Genomic DNA, 16,383 nt, shown 5'->3' with positions numbered 1-16,383 from the left:
CTGTGTTCCGGGCTTGATGGACTGAATGGCCTCCCCGTTTTCCTGTGAAACAGGCTCATGGGGCTGGATGGCCTCTTCCTCTTCCTGAGTAAAAGCTCATGGGTCTCAAAGGGCCTCCTCCTGTTCCTGCATAACTGCCTTATGGCACTGAAATGTCCTCCTGCTGTGACTGTGTAACAGGCTCAAGGGGCTGAATGTCCTCCCCTTTTACTGCAAAACAGGCACATGGGGCTGAATAGGCCTTCCCCAGTTACTGTAGACCAGGCTTGAGGGGGCTGAATGGGTATCCTCCTGTTCCTGTGTAACAGGCTCGAAGGGGCTGAATGGGCCTCCTCCTGTTCCTGTGTAACAGGCTGGAGGGGCTGAATGGCCTCCTCCTGTTCCTGTGTAACAGGCTCGAGGGGCTGAGTGGCCTCCTCCTGTTCTTGTGTAACAGGTTCGAGGGGCTGAATGGCCTCCTACTGTTCCTGTGTAACAGGATCGATGGGATGAATGTCCTCTTCTCATTAAAAATAAATACTGCAGATGCTGTAAATCTGAAATAAAAACAGAAAATGCTGCATTAACTCAGCAGGTCTGGCAGCAGCTGTGGAGAGAGAAACAGAGTTTTTGCTTTGAGACTCTGAAGAAGGGTCATACGGACTTGAAATGCTAATTCTGTTTATCTCTCCACAGATGCTGCCAGACCTACTCAGTTTCTCCAGCATTTCTGTTTTTATTTCAGGTGCTCTCTTGTTCCTGTGTAGCAGGCTCAAGGGGGCTGAATGGCCTCCTCCTGTTCCAATTCAATGGGCAGTTAAAGCATGTGTCTGATTTTGGACCTCAAACCCAATTCTCTCCTCACGACATTGACAGAGGAAATGACCAGTTACTGATCAATGCAAGAGGATTATTTATTTTCCCAATCTTTGATCCAAGCATCTCATCAAACACAGAGCGTAACCAGGATCAAGGATGTTTGTCTCTGTAATCTGTAACACATCGCACAGTTCACCCATCCACTCAGCCTTCAGGATGGATGCTAATTGTACTCTCCAAGAATGAAAGACTAAAATGGTGGTTTATTGCAGTTATATCTCATTCCGTTATCAAAGCTGTCTCATCCATCCATGACATACTGAAGAAGGTAAACCTGCAACCAATTTTTCACATCATAATTTCCCTTGTTCATTAGCAACATCAATGTAAACATGTCACGCTGAAATGATGTCCTCCCACCAGTGGTGGCACTGTAGCACATCTGTTATCCTCCAAACTGCAGGGAATTTCTCAAATCTCCAATCAAATTGTTTCCCTGTTTCCCAGATTGTTGTTCGTTTCGCTGTTTAACGATGAAGTGTAAAATCCAAATATATATCTGAAAATACATTTGACTGTAAAATGGTGAGTAAGTTATCCCGATCTCCTCTGCTGCAATTATCCACCGATCCTGCATTTCCTGAAGTCTACACTGGCTGATGAATATTCTGTAAACACTGACAGACAGGAAGGTGAATAACAGAATGAAAATTAACTCATCATCACAGACACGGGATTTAATTTGTCCGTCCTGTCCTGGTACATCATCGAACAATATCTAAAGACATTTACAATCAGAATGGAGAGAAGGATGTTTCCAACAGTGAGGGACAATTTTGAAGGAGGATGTTTAAATTGAAACCCACAGACAACCATCCTGGATAGATCATTCCGAAGAAATTCCATCAGATTGTAACAAGAGGTTTAAATCTATTTCCTGGGAGTGAGTTCCTGTGGATATTAGGAAGGTAAATTGGAGTTTTGAATGATTCTCCCATTCTGTATTCTCCCCACACTGTGTGTGTCTCATTCTTGCTCAGTTTATAAATTCCCATAAACAGAATCCTCGGCAAAATCACAGTTTGTGTAAAGATCATCATTTGTATAAGGATTGACTCCGCGGTTAGATTTCATTTCCAGAACCTTCTAATCTTTCTTCTGTAATAGAAACAGAAATGATCAGATTGACAATCAGAGTGATCAGTGTTTAGTATTATTGATCCAAATCAAAAATTCCACCCACAATCGAGACATTAATTATTGATACTGAGCAGGGTTTGATTATTGATTCTGAGCGGGATTTGATTATTGATACTGAACGGGGTGTGATTATTGATACTGAACGGGGTGTGATTATTGATACTGAACGGGGTTTGATTATTGATTCTGAACGGGGTGTGATTATTGATACTGAACGGGGTGTGATTATTGATACTGAACGGGGTTTGATTATTGATACTGAACGGGGTGTGATTATTGATACTGAACGGGGTTTGATTATTGATTCTGAACAGGTTTGATTATTGATCCTGAACGGTGTTGTATTGAATGGGGTTTGATTATTGATACTGAACAGGGTTTGATTATTGATACTGAACGGGGTTTGATTATTGATACTGAACGGGGTTTGATTATTGATACTGAACGGGGTTTGATTATTGATTCTGAACAGGGTTTGATTATTGATCCTGATCGGGGTTTGATTATTGATCCTGAACGGGGTTTGATTATTGATCCTGAACGGGGTTTGATTATTGATACTGAACGGGGTTTGATTATTGATTCTGAACGGGGTTTGATTATTGATACTGAACGGGGTGTGATTATTGATACTGAACGGGGTTTGATTATTGATACTGAACGGGGTGTGATTATTGATCCTGAACAGGGTTTGATTATTGATACTGAACAGGGTTTGATTATTGATTCTGAACGGGGTGTGATTATTGATACTGAACGGGGTTTGATTATTGATCCTGAACGGGGTTTGATTATTGATACTGAACGGGGTTTGATTATTGATTCTGAACGGGGTGTGATTATTGATTCTGAACGGGGTTTGATTATTGATACTGAACGGGGTGTGATTATTGATACTGAACGGGGTGTGATTATTGATACTGAACGGGGTGTGATTATTGATACTGAACGGGGTGTGATTACTGATACTGAACGGGGTGTGATTATTGATACTGAACGGGGTGTGATTATTGATTCTGAACGGGGTTTGATTATTGATACTGAACGGGGTTTGATTATTGATTCTGAACGGGGTTTGATTATTGATACTGAACGGGGTGTGATTATTGATACTGAACGGGGTTTGATTATTGATACTGAACGGGGTGTGATTATTGATACTGAACGGTGTTGGGTGTGAGTTTGGTTGGGTTTGAGAGTGACTGTATAAAACATTGCGGATACAGGACTGGAGCAGCCATATCAATAACCAGGCTACTGGAGCAGCTGAGAGGCTGGGGATCCTGTGGTGTGTGACTCACCTGATTCCTCAAAGCCCAACCACGCTCACAGTTTTCATAAACAGGACCTCGATATTCATCAACACGATGGTTCGATTTGATTCCTGCTTTCCCCTCGCCTCTCTTCTGTAATAGAGATGGAAATGGACAGAGGGACAATCAACATGATGTGTATTCGGTGTTGGGTTTGATTATTGGGGAGAGAGTTCCAGATTTCCACTCCCCTTTGTGTGAAGAAGTGCTTCCTGACATCACCCCTGAACGGCCTGGCTCCAATCTGAAGTTCCAGCCCCCTTGTTCTGGACTCCACCCGACCCCCACCACCCACCCCCAGGAAATAGCTTCTCTCTATCGACCCTATCGAGTGTTTAATCATTTTGAACCCCTCAATTAGATCACTTCTTAATCTCCTAGACCCGAGGGAATATAATCGTAGACTGTGTGTAACCTGTCTGCATAATTTAACCAGAAAGATGTTCTGTACAACAGACTTGAGCCTCACATCCAGATCTCAATAATCAGTAGAAATCTTTCAAAGTCATCAATCATTGGAATCTGTCTTTATAAAGTCACAACATCAACAAAGGACGGTGTTGGTCGTGGAAGTGAATTCCAATCGTTCCGTTACTTACCCAGTACCTGTCCGACTGCTCGCCTGGGGAGGAACTGCCCACACGCTCTGCTTGGGCTGAATGACCTCTTCCTGTGCTGCTCCCTCTGTGTATTTAATGAGAAAGGGTTGATGTGTCTCTGTGAGTCAAATCAGGAATTGGGGAACGATTGTGAAAACCCTTTCATTGAAACGTAGGGCCTTAGTGTTGTGTTGTAAACAAACTGTTAACCCTTTGTGTCCTGACTCTGTGACATGATTCCTGTGTAAAGCTGAGCAGTCGGTGAGCGAGTTTCAATTCACTGCTCACTCCAGGTGTTGAGGTGGATCTTCTGAAGGAGCAGATGTTGCTCAGCGCTCCTTAAAAATGTGAGAGACTGAACAATGTCTGAGAGGATGAGAGAGAGAATGAGAAGGAGAGCATTAGTGGAGATTGGAGAGAGAGTGAATGAGAGAGGGAATGAGAAGGAGAGCATTAGTGGAGATTGGAGAGAGAGTGAATGAGAGAGAGAATGAGAAGGAGAGCATTAGTGGAGATAAGAGAGAGATTGAATGAGAGAGAGAATGAGAAGGAGAGCATTAGTGGAGATAAGAGAGAGTGAATGAAACATGGAAAATGGAAAGAGATTGCATTCACTAACAAAAGAAAGGTTTTCATTTATATAGCAGCTTTCACGTCCTCAGGAAGTCACAAGGTATTTTATGGTCCGGGTCAACACTGCCAGTTAGAGGACTGAGTTGTGAAACATTGAGTGTTGGATGAGATGTTAAACAGTGAGTGAACATCAAAGCTCTTCAGGGGCTGTGAAGGGTTTTGGATTGTAAAAGGTGCTACAGAAATGCAAGTTCTTTCTATAAGGAGAGAAGTTTGAAGAAAACATTTGAACAACCAATTAAACCTTCACACTTACTTTCTCACACACTTGAAGATGAAGAATCCACTCAGTCCAACACTCAAACAGATTCCAGCTCCAAGCAATCCTGCTTTCCATTCATTGGAATCTCGCCCTGTAAAATCAGCCAATGAATGACTCCAGTACAGTTTGAGAATGGTTCCCTATGTACATGTAGTAATTCTGTGAAGTGATATTGTCTATGCCTGAAATGTCTTTACAAATAACATTTATCTATGTAATATTTATTGATAATATCCATGTACATGCAGGTTTCTATAAGGAGGATTCACATATAACAGAGGTGCCAAGCTGCTGAGGTGACACACAGGACTACATACACGCCAAACAGCGGAAACAACATGCTATAGACAGAGCAAAGTGATCCCACAACCAACGGGTCAGATCTAAGCTCTGCAGTCCTGCCACATCCAGTCATGAATGGTGATGGACAATTAAAGATCTAACAGGAGGAGGATGTTCCACAAATATCCCCATCCTTAATGATGGGGGAGCTCAGCACATCAGTGCAAACGACAAGGCTGAAGCATTGGCAACCATGTTCAGCCAGAAGTGCTGAGTGGATGATCCATCTCGGACTCCTCCAGAGGGTCCGAGCATCACAGATATCAGCTTTCAGACAATTCGATTGACTCCACATGCCATCAGGAATCAACTAATGATACTGGATACAGCAAAGGCTATTGGCCCTGGCAGAAATCCGGCAACAAGAGCGGGTCAGAGGCTGGGAACTCTGCGGAGATTAACTCACCTCCTGACTCCCCAAAGCCTGTCCACCATCGACAAGGCACGAGTCAGGAGTGTGATGGAATAATCTCCACTTGGCTTGATGAGTGCAGCTCCAACAACACTCAAGAAGCTTGACATCATCCAGGAGCAGCTTGTTTGATCGACAGCCCATCCACCAGCATAAACATTCATACCCTCCACCACTGGCACACAATGGCAGCAGTGTGCACCATCTACTAGATGCACTGCAGCAACTCACCAAGGCTCCTTCGACAGCACCTTCCAAACCCTTAACCTCTTCCACCAAGACAGTTCCAAGTCAGTGAGGTGTGTGACTTGGAGGCGAACATGAGGTGGTGGTCTGCCCTGGGACTTGGAACTATATCGGCTGTTCTTTCACTGTCGCTGGGACAAAATCCTGGACCTCCCTCCCTAATAGCACTGTGGGTGTGCCTACACCACATGGACTGCAGTGGTTAAAGAAGGCAGCTCACCACCACGTTCTCAAGGGGCAGTTACAGATGGGCAATAATTTCTGGCCTTGTCAACAATGCCCACATCCCATGAGCTAATAACAAGAGAATTTTGAATTCTGTGTAACTCACGTTCCACAGTGATGGTTCTGAACCCCTCCACTGCTCCATGTTCATTCTCTGCCACACACTGATAGTCTCCAGTGTCCCTGGATGTAACGTGAGGAATCACCAACCACAGCTCATTGTTGCAACTTGTTCTGTTCATTGGGACATTAAGATGTCGCCACGTCAGGTTAGAAGCTGGGAAGCTCTCGACAGAGCAGATTATCACTGCAGAATTACCCTCAATTATATTGATGGATGAAGCATTAATCATATCAAGAGAAGTAATTGAGAGGTTCTGTGGGGCATCTAAAAACATATAAAGATTTTAGAGTTAGCAAGCACAGTGCAGAGCAAGACTCCATGTATCATCTCTTTGTATCTGATGTCTGAATGCAATTCCAGGCACCTTTCCTCAGCATGAGTTCCTATGTCACATTTATAATGGGCACTGCCTATGTAAACTGTCACACCGCAGTTGCATTCTCCCACCAGTTGAGGTGCTGTCCATGTAGAATGAAAGAAACTTCCATTCACATCCTCAGGATTTCGCCAAGGGCTTGACAGGCAATGAATTGTATTTGATCGATGGAGCACTGAGGGGTAAATCTACAATTCTCTGTTCAGGAGGTTGCTCATCCAATTCAGGGTCTTGTTGAGCTGGAGTTTACCTTCGTTCCATCCAGAATTGGAGCTGATACCGAGACTCCAGTGCAGTGAGTGCACCAACCACAGCTCATTGTTGGAACTTGTTCTGTTCTTTGGGACATTAAGATGTCACCACGTCAGGTTAGAAGCTGGGAAGCTCTCGACAGAGCAGATTATCACTGCAGAATTCCCCTCAATTATATTGGTCGATGAAGCATTAATCATATCAAGAGAAGTAATTGAGAGATTCTGTGGTGTGTCTGAAAACAAATAAAGATCAGTTACTTACATTGACTGTGAAGCACTTTCAGAGACGCTGAGAATGTGAAAGGTGTGATATCAATGTAGGTTCCTTCACAACAATGCACTTAATTCAGGCAGACACTTCAGCTCAGTACTGAGGGAGTGTTGTACTGCCGGAGGGTCAGTACTGAGGGAGTGCTGCACTGTTGGATGGTGGGTACTGTAAAAGCTGCACTGCCACATAGTCAGTACTGAGCGAGTACTTCACTGTCAGAGAATCAGTACTGAGGGAGCGCTGCACTGTTGGATTGTCAGTACCGATGGATTGCGGCACTGTCGGAGGTTCAGTACTGAGAGAGTGCTGCACTGTCAGAGGTTCAGTACTGAGAGAATGCAGCAATGTCAGAGGGTCAGTACTGAGGGTTGCAGCACTGTTGGATGGTCATTACTGAAGGAGTGCTGCACTGTTGGAGGGTCAGTACTGAGGGAGTGCTGCACTGTCAGAGGGTCAGTACTGAGGGAGTGCTGCATTGTCGCAGGGTGATAAGGCCATAAGACCACAAGACGTCAGAGCAGAAGGAGGCCATTCGGCCAATCAACTCTGCTCCTCCATTCAATGACACCATGTCTGATCTGACAATCCTCAACTCCACTTTCCTGCCTTTTCCCCATAGCCTTTGATTCCCTGACTGATTAAAAAACTGCGTATCTCAGCCTTGAATATAATTAATGACCCAGCCTCTGCAGCTCTCTGCAGTAAAGAATTCCACACATTCACTACCCTCTGAGAGAAGAAACTCCTCCTCATCTCTGTCTTAAATGGGTGACCCCATACTCTGAGATTATGCCCTCTGGTCCTAGACTCTCCCACAAGGGGAAACAACCTCTCAGCATCTACCCTGTCAAGCTCCCTAAGAATCTTATATGTTTCAATAAGGTCACCTCTCATTCTCCTAAACTCCAATGAGTACAGGCCCATCCTACTCAACCTCTCCTCATATGAAAATCCCTCATTACTGGGATCAACCTAGTGAACCTTCTCTGGACTGCCTCCAATGCCAGTACATCTTTCCTTAGATAAGGGGACCAAAACTGCTCACAGTATTCTGGGTGTGGTCTAACTAGTGTCCTGTATAGTTTTAGCAAGGCTTCCCTATTTTTATACTCCTTTCCCTTTGAAATAAAGGCCAACATTCCACCTGCCTTCCCTATTAACTGTTGAACCTGTATGTTAGCTTTTTGAGGACCCCCAAATTCCTCTATGCTTCAGCTTTCCAATGTCTTTCTCCATTGAAATAATATTCAGCTCCTCTATACATCCTGCCAAAGTGCAGAAGCTCACATTTTCCCACATTATATTCCATCTGCCAAGTTGATGCCCACTCACTGAACCTGTCTATGTCCCTCTGTAGACTCTTCGTGTCACCCTCACCTCTTGCCATCCCACCTATTTTTGTGTCATCCGCAAACTTGGCGAAAGTACATTAATTTCCCTCATCCAAGTCATTAATATATATTGTAAATAATTGTGGCTCCAGCACTGATCCCTTTGGCAATCCACAGGTTGCCATCCTGAAAATGCCCCCCTTGTCCCAAATCTCTTTCTTCTATTAGTTAGCCGATCCTCTATCCATGCTAATATACTACCCCCAACACCATGAGCTCTTATCTTATTAAGTAGCCTTATATGTGGTATTTTACTGAATGCCATTTGGAAATCCAAATATATTACATCTACTGGTTCCCCTTTATCTATCCTGTTTATTACCTCCTCAAAGGATTTTAATAAATTTGTCATGCATGATTTCCCCTTCATGAAGCCTATGTTTGATTAAATTATGCATTTCTAAATAGTCTGCTATTACATCCTTTATATGGACTCTAACATGTTCCCAATGACAGATGTTAAGCTAACTGGCCTATAGTTACCTGTTTGTTGTCTCCCTCCCTTTTTGAACATGGGTGTTACTTTGGCAGTTTTCCAATCCTCTGGGACTTTCCCAGAATCTAAGGATTCTTGGAAGATTAAAACCAGTACATCCACTATCTCTGCATCTACTTCCTTTAATATCCTAAGATGCAACCTATCAGGTCCAGGGGACCTATCAGCCTTGAGACCCATGAGTTTCCCTAGTATTATTCTCTAGTGATAGTTATTGTATTTAATTCCTCCCCTCACCCCCCTTTTGCCCCTTGATTATTTAGTATTTTTGGAATGCTATTAGTGTGTTCTACCGTGAAGACTGATGCAAAGTATTTATTCAACTCCTCTGTCATTTCCTGGTTCCTCCTTATTATTTCTCCAGCCTAGTTCTCTAAGGGGCCTATGTTCACTTTGGTCTCTCTCTTCCTTTTTATATATTTAAAGAAGCTTTTACTGTTTTTTTTTTATAATTTGCTAGTTTACCTAGTTTTCTCCCTCTTTATTTATTTTTTGGTCATCTTCTGTTGGTTTTTAAAACGTTCCCAATCCTCTGGCTTACCAATAAACTTTGTCATATTGCATGGTTTTTCTTTCAATTTGATACACACCTTAACTTCTTTGGTTAACCGTGGTTGGTTTATTCTCTTCCTACAATCCTTCTTCTTCACTGGGATATATCTTTGTTGTGAGTCATGAGCTATTTTCTTAATGATCTGTCATTGTTCATCCACCATCTTTTCTGCTAAACCCCTTTCCCAGTCCACACCAGACAACCCTGTCCTTATTCCTTTGTAATTACACTTATTTAAGTCCAGCACAGTTGTTTCCGACCCAAGTTTCTCAGTCTCAAACGGAATGCTAAATTCTACCATGTTATGGTCACTGTTTTCCAGGGGATCATTTATTCTGAGATCATGTATTAAACCTAAAACAAAAATAGAATTACCTGGAAAAACTCAGCAGGTCTGGCAGCATCGGTGGAGAAGAAAAGAGTTGACGTTTCGAGTCCTTATGACCCTTCGCAAAACTAGGTGAGTCCAAGGAAGGGGTGAAATATAAGCTGGTTTGTGTGTGTGTGTGTGTGTGTGTGTGTTGGGGGGGGTGGCGGTGGGGGGTGCAGTGGGGTTGGGTGTGGGGAGAGAAGTGGAGGGGGGTGTTGTAGGGACAAACAAGCAGTGATAGAAGCAGATCATCAAAAGATGTCACAGACAACAGAACAAAAGAACACAGATGTGTTGAAGTTGGTGATATATATCTAAACAAATGTGCTAATTAAGAATGGATGGTTGGGAAATTAAGGTATAGCACTAGTGGGGGTGGGGGGTGCATACAAGATTTAAAAATATTTAAAAATAATGGAAATAGGTGGGAAAAGGAAAATCTATATAATTTATTGGAAAAAACAAAAGCAAGGAGGAAGAAACAGAAAGGGGGTAGGGATGGAGGAGAGAGCTCAAGACCTAAAGTTGTTGAATTCAATATTCAGTCTGGAAGGCTGTAATGTGCCTGGTCGGAATATGAGGTGCTGTTCCTCCAGTTTGCGCTAGGCTTCACTGGAACAATGCAGCAGGCCAAGGACAGACATGTGGGCAAGAGAGCAGGGTGGGGTGTTAAAATGGCAAGCGTCAGGGAGGTTTGGGTCATTCTTGCGGACAGACCGCAGGTGTTCTGCAAAGCGGTCGCCCAGTTTACGTTTGGTCTCTCCAATGTAGAGGAGACCACGTTGGGAGCAACGAATACAGTAGACTAAGTTGGGGGAAATGCAAGTGAAATGCTGCTTCACTTGAAAGGAGTGTTTGGGCCCTTGGACGGTGAGGAGAGAGGAAGTGAAGGGGCAGGTGTTACATGTATTGCGTGGGCATGGGGAGGTGCCATAGGTGAGGGTTGAGGATATTTCCATTATTTTTAAATCTTTTATGCTCCCCCCACCCCCACTAGAGCTATACCTTGAGTGCCCTACCATCCATTCTTAATTAGCACAGTCATTTAGATAATATCACCAACTTCAACACCTCTGTGTACTTTTGTTCTGTTGTCTGTGACATCTTTTGAAGATCTGCTTCTATCACTGCTTGTTTGTCCCTACAACCACACCAACCCCCTCCACTTCTCTCCCCCCACCCAACCCCACTGCCCCCCCCACCCCCACCCCCCATACACACACACCTTAAACCAGCTTATATTTCACCCCTCTTCTTGGACTCACCTAGTTCTGTTGAAGGGTCATGAGGACTCAAAACGACGACTCTTTTCTTCTCCGCCGATGCTGCCAGACCTGCTGAGTTTTTCCAGGTAATTCTGTTTTTGTTTTGTCAGATACTGTGTACACCTGGACTCTGGCAGTATGACTGCACCATCTGTGAGATACAGTTCAGAGGAAAACCTCCCCTTAATATATCCCGTGTCAGTCACACCGTAGCAATAGAGAATTCCGATGGAATAGGGACCTTTATCCCAAGGAAGCGGGAATACAAAGAGGGTCAGAGAGATGCGTCAGGTTATAAATCTCTGCTCAGAGCCCACCTGCAGTTAGTGGTTTCAGTTGTGGGTCCCGCACCTCAGGGAGGGTATATTGTCCTCGGAGGGGCTGCAGCAGAGTCACCAGAACGATCCTGGGGCTGTAAGGGTTAAATCCCTAGAACAGGTTGCACAGACCAGGCTTGTGTTCCCTCGAGTCTCGAAGATTAAGGGGTGATCTAATCGAGGGGTTTAAGATGATTAAAGGATTCGATAGGGCCGACAGAGAGAAACTATTTCCCCTGGTGGTGTGGGGGGTGTCCAGAACAAGGGGGCAGAATCTTAAAATTGGAGCCAGGCCGTTCAGGGGGTGATGTCAGGAAGCACTTCTTCACACAAAGTGGGGGTGGAAATCTGGAACTCTCTCCCCGAGATAAAGCTGTCGACGCTGGGAGGGGACAATTGTAAATTTCAAAACTGAGATTGGGAGATTTTTGTTAGGTCGGGGGGTGGTTAAGGTTTAAGGAACCGAGGTGGGTGGATGGGGTTAAGATACAGACCAGCCGTGATCTGATTGAATGGGGGAACAGGTTGATTATTGAATGACTGGGAATGTCAGTCCAGTGTATGGATCGCCAATCTCTAGAATGGGAGGATTCCTCTTCTATTGGAATTCATTCAGTAATGTGGGCATCACTGGCAGGGCCAGCGTTTATTGCCCATCCCTAGTTGCCCCTTGAGAAGGCGGTGGTGAGCCGCCCGCTCGAATACAACTGAGTGGCTTGCCCGGCCCATTCAGAGGGGCAGTTAAGCTTCACCCACATCGCTGTGGGTCAGGAGTCACATGTAGGCCAGACCGGGTAAGGATGGCAGAATTCCCTCCCTAAAGGAGATTTGTGCAACAGATGGGTTTTTACAACAATCTGGTATTTTCATGGTCACCATCACTGAGAATTGTGAACAAACTGTGGAGAAATGCCAGCCAATCAGCACGCCCTCTTCCCCTACATCAGAAATGGCTGTTCCCTTTGAGATTGGGTTTTCTCATGACTCTGTCCTGACGAGGATTGAAACCTTCGACAGCATGTTTTCAGCAACACCCAAGGGGAGATTTGGTTCACCTCGGAGTTTGGACAAGATGTGGAATTGTTTAAAAGTCAGGATTGAAATTACTCACATTCAGTGGGAATTCTAATGGGCAGAGACTGGGAACTGCCCAGGATACTTGTTGCTTCACAGTAGTAGGAGATTTCCTCATCGAATCCAGAAGGAACTGTAATAGTTTGACCAGCGAGCGCCAGATTCGTCACTTTTCCTTGGGAGATCTTAAACCAGTTGAAATTGTGGACTGCTGGATTCCCGTCACTGGAACAACTTAGAGAAATCACCTTTCCTTTTTCCAGTGTCATCCTGACAGACGTGTTGTGAGGAGAATCTTTCAAATACAAAATTATAAACACATTAAACACTGAGTGTGATGGAATTCTCTCCAGTTGCCGGGATGGGTGCGACTCCAACAACACTCAAGAAGCTCGACACCATCCAGGACAAAGCAGCCCGATTGATCGGCATCCCACCCACCATCTTCAACATTCACTCCCTCCACCATGAACGCACATTGTTAGCAGTGTGCACCATTTTATTAGTGATGAACTTATATTGATGGCCCCTAACTCTTCGTCACTCCAACAAGTGGAAACACCTTCTCCACATCTACCCTATCGAAACCATTTCACCATTTTAAAGACCTCGATCAGGTCACCCCCTCAGCCTTCTCTTTTCTAGAGAAAAGAATCCCAGCTTGTTCAGTCTTTTCTGATAGTTATAACCTCTCAGTTCTGGAATCATCCTTGTCAATCCCACTTGCACCTTCTCCAATGCCTCATTTAATAGGAGACCGACTGCACCTCCACCACAAGCAGGATGTTCTAACCAATACTTACACTTTACACTCAGAGTAACTGAGTTGACCACTCGATGGCTGGTTTGAGGGTAGTCACACGTACAGCGAGAGTTCGTCCATGATGCTTGAACGAAGGGTTAAAGGTCAGTAGAGCGGAAACATCACCACCATTCTCTGTGATGGTGCTGACCGAGGAAGTCAGCAATTCACTCCAGGTTAGATTGGGGTGGTTATCGGGGCAGATGTAGAGGCATTTACAGATGATATGTGCAGGAGTCCCCTCCTGTAAATCCTTCAGGAGCACGATAACTGGCTTATCTGGACCATCTGTAATAGAAAGTTCCAGATGTTAACAGACAAGTAGAAGACAGATTTGATTTGTGCTATGATTTTTCAATAGGGTCACAGACACTTAGAACACAGAAGGAGGCCATTCAGCCCATCCAGACCATGCTGTCTCTCTGCAGAGCAATCCAATCAGTCCCATTCCCCCGCTCTATCCCCGTTTCTGTGTGAGTTTAGTTCCCTCAAGTGTCCAACCAATTTCATTTTGAAATCGTTTATCGTCTCCGCTTCCACAATCCTCGTAGGCAGCGAGTTCCAGCTCATTACCACTCGCTGTGTAAAAAAGTTCCTCCTCACATCACTCCCCTGCCCAAAACCTTCAATCTGTGTCCCCCAGTCATTGTACCATCAGCTAATGGCAACAGCTTCTCTTTGTCTACCTTATCTAAACCCGTCCTCATCTTGTGCACCTTGATCAGATCCCCCCTCAATCTCCTTTGCTCCAAGGAGAACAACACCAGCTTCTCCAACCCAACCTTGTAGCTAAAATCCCTCATCCCTGGACCCATTCTGCTCAATCTCCTCCCCACCCTCTCAAGGACCCTCACTTCCTTCCCAATGTGAGGAGACCAGAACTGGACACAATAATCTAGTTGTGACCTAACCAGAGCTTTATAAATGTTCAGCATAACCTCCCTGTGTTTGTACTCAATCCCTCGATTTATGAAAAGCTTATTCTTTCCATCAGCACAAACAGCAATTTCCAAGCGGACTCCCATCAGCAGACAGAGTGCAATGAAACATCGGCATGCCTGCTTCTTAATGTACGGAGAGAAACCTGGAACGAGAGATTCTCCTTCTTCTCCTCAGCAAGCTGAAACTTTTCCTTATACCTAATGCTCCCTAGTCCTGCTGTGTGGACACATCATAACCACGGCATTGTCTGGCTGTGTGCAGCCAACATGGTCGAATAGGAATGAACAGAAATGTGACGTTGCTAAACTCTGTTTTCTGATTGGAATGTGCTTTCTGAATGCTGCACCTTTTTCATGCTGCGATAGATTGCAAGAAGCATTTGGGTTATGAATAAAATTACATTGATTAACACAAGTGGTTAAAACGTTCAGGCTGTTCTGTAGATATTTATAGATTAAAATTCTTATTTTGCTGCCAAATTCTTGGCTCAAAGACATAGCTTTATGTTGTCACGTTTTCCAATCAGATGAATTCCTGTGCCCATCTTTATAATGGAAATTTTCAACGTAAACATGTCACTTTGTAGCTGCACACACTTGCCAGTGGGTGGTGCGATATGAAGACTGCCTTGCTGTTCACAAAGAGAGAGAAATATTCCTGTTGAATGCATGAACTTCATGTGTGCATGAAACACAAGCATCAGATGCAATTTTGTGCAATTTTTGCAATGTATTTTAGACAGTGCTGCACTCCCTCAGTTCAGACCCTCCGACAGTGCAGCACTCCCTCAGTTCAGACCCTCCGACAGTGCAGCACTCCCTCAGTACTGAACATCCCACAGTGCAGCACTCCCTAATTACTGGCCAACCGACAGTTCAGCACTCCCTCAGCACTGACTCTCTGACAGTGCATCACTTGCTCAGTATTTATCCTCCGACAGTAGATTTAAATATAAACGCTCAGAGCCATGGTAGAAATTTGAAGTTAACAAATAGCAAACAACAAGAGAGAAACATCACGGAGTCATGATGAATTGGACAACAGTTTGATTCTGTTGTAACACATTGTGGAATTACGCACTCATTCCTACTGTTTGTTTACTCACTCCTTTGCTACTTCCCCATTTTGTCTCACAGTGATCCATCAACCCTTTCTCAATAAAGTAAGTAATGGTGAAGATAGGTAGGAAATATATAAGCTGGGCAGGAAAGCAAGTTGTGAGGAGGACACTAAGAGGCTGCAGAGGGAGATAAATAGTTTCAGTGGGTTGACAAAAAAATGAATGGTTGGCATATAAGGAATGAAAATGTCAGGGTGTCCAGCTGATCCTACTTGTTCTGTTCTTATATCCTTATATAGACACAGGGTTTGCTAACAGTGCACAGCAAAGTGCTGCTCTCTCACTTTGATCCCACTTCCTCATTTTGTCTCACAGTGACACATCAGCCCTTTCTCATTAAATACACAGAGGGAGCAGCACAGGAAGAGGTCATTCAGCCCAAGCAGAGCGTGTGGGCAGTTCCTCCCCAGGTGAGCAGTTGGAAAGGTCCTGGGTAAGTAACAGAACGATTGGAATTCACTTCCACTACCAACACCATCCTTTGTTGATGTTGTGACTTTATAAAGACAGATTCCAATGATTGATGCCTTTGAAAGATTTCTACTGATTATTGAGATCTGGGTGTGAGGCTCAAGTCTGTTGTACAGAACATCTTTCTAGCTCAAGGGATGAGGGAAGTGGAGAGACATGAGCTTTGGGGTGTCCTGAGGAGGTGAAAGGTGCTATAGAAATGCAAGTCCTTCATAGTTTTTCTCTCTAAAAGCCTTGTAACTCTCTGTAGAGCACCTATCATCCCACAGATAACCAAACTAGTCTGTGAAGACATTGTCTAGAAACAGTTCTGATCTCTCGAGAGCTGTCGGACAAGAGGTGAGGTCTCATTAACTCCTTTCTCTTTCAGAGTTTGAGAGTGAGAAACTGATGAAATACCTGGGAGTGGACAATGATCGGGAAATCTTACTTCCTCCTGTCACTTCTCCAAGGTAATATCATCGTCAGCTCGGACAGATTTATGGTTAATAGTCTTTGTAAAAGATCATTCTTATTGAGCTGTGATT

General features: G+C 44.2%; 1 protein-coding gene and 1 long non-coding RNA gene across 4 annotated transcripts in view; one reads left to right on the top strand and one right to left on the bottom strand.

The window, feature by feature from the left end:
* Nucleotides 1–6,845: 6,845 nt before the first annotated feature.
* The window catches only part of LOC121274093, a 9,805-nt gene continuing 267 nt past the window's right edge, over nucleotides 6,846–16,383 (bottom strand). Inside the window, exons 2-4 of the long non-coding RNA XR_005942167.1 lie at nucleotides 13,325–13,611; nucleotides 12,559–12,816; nucleotides 6,846–7,017 (exon numbers count right to left, since the gene is read on the bottom strand). This is a non-coding gene — a long non-coding RNA (uncharacterized LOC121274093). The remainder of the gene's footprint in view (nucleotides 7,018–12,558; nucleotides 12,817–13,324; nucleotides 13,612–16,383) is intronic.
* LOC121274090 (myeloid cell surface antigen CD33-like) overlaps nucleotides 15,711–16,383 on the top strand; it is a 9,280-nt gene continuing 8,607 nt past the window's right edge. The window contains exons 1-2 of one of the 3 annotated variants that reach the window (XM_041181244.1): nucleotides 15,711–15,795; nucleotides 16,227–16,308. In XM_041181244.1, coding sequence (XP_041037178.1) covers nucleotides 16,269–16,308 — 40 coding nt within the window. In that variant the 5' untranslated portion in view covers nucleotides 15,711–15,795; nucleotides 16,227–16,268. Of the gene's footprint in view, nucleotides 15,819–16,226; nucleotides 16,309–16,383 lie in introns of all 3 variants that reach the window. The other 2 variants (XM_041181245.1, XM_041181243.1) reach the window with 2 other exon arrangements.

The sequence above is a fragment of the Carcharodon carcharias genome (assembly GCF_017639515.1).
Source record: "Carcharodon carcharias isolate sCarCar2 chromosome 29 unlocalized genomic scaffold, sCarCar2.pri SUPER_29_unloc_3, whole genome shotgun sequence".
Lineage (NCBI taxonomy): Eukaryota > Metazoa > Chordata > Chondrichthyes > Lamniformes > Lamnidae > Carcharodon > Carcharodon carcharias.
Note: the sequence above shows the minus strand (reverse complement) of the source record. Positions and strands in the feature narration are given on the sequence as shown.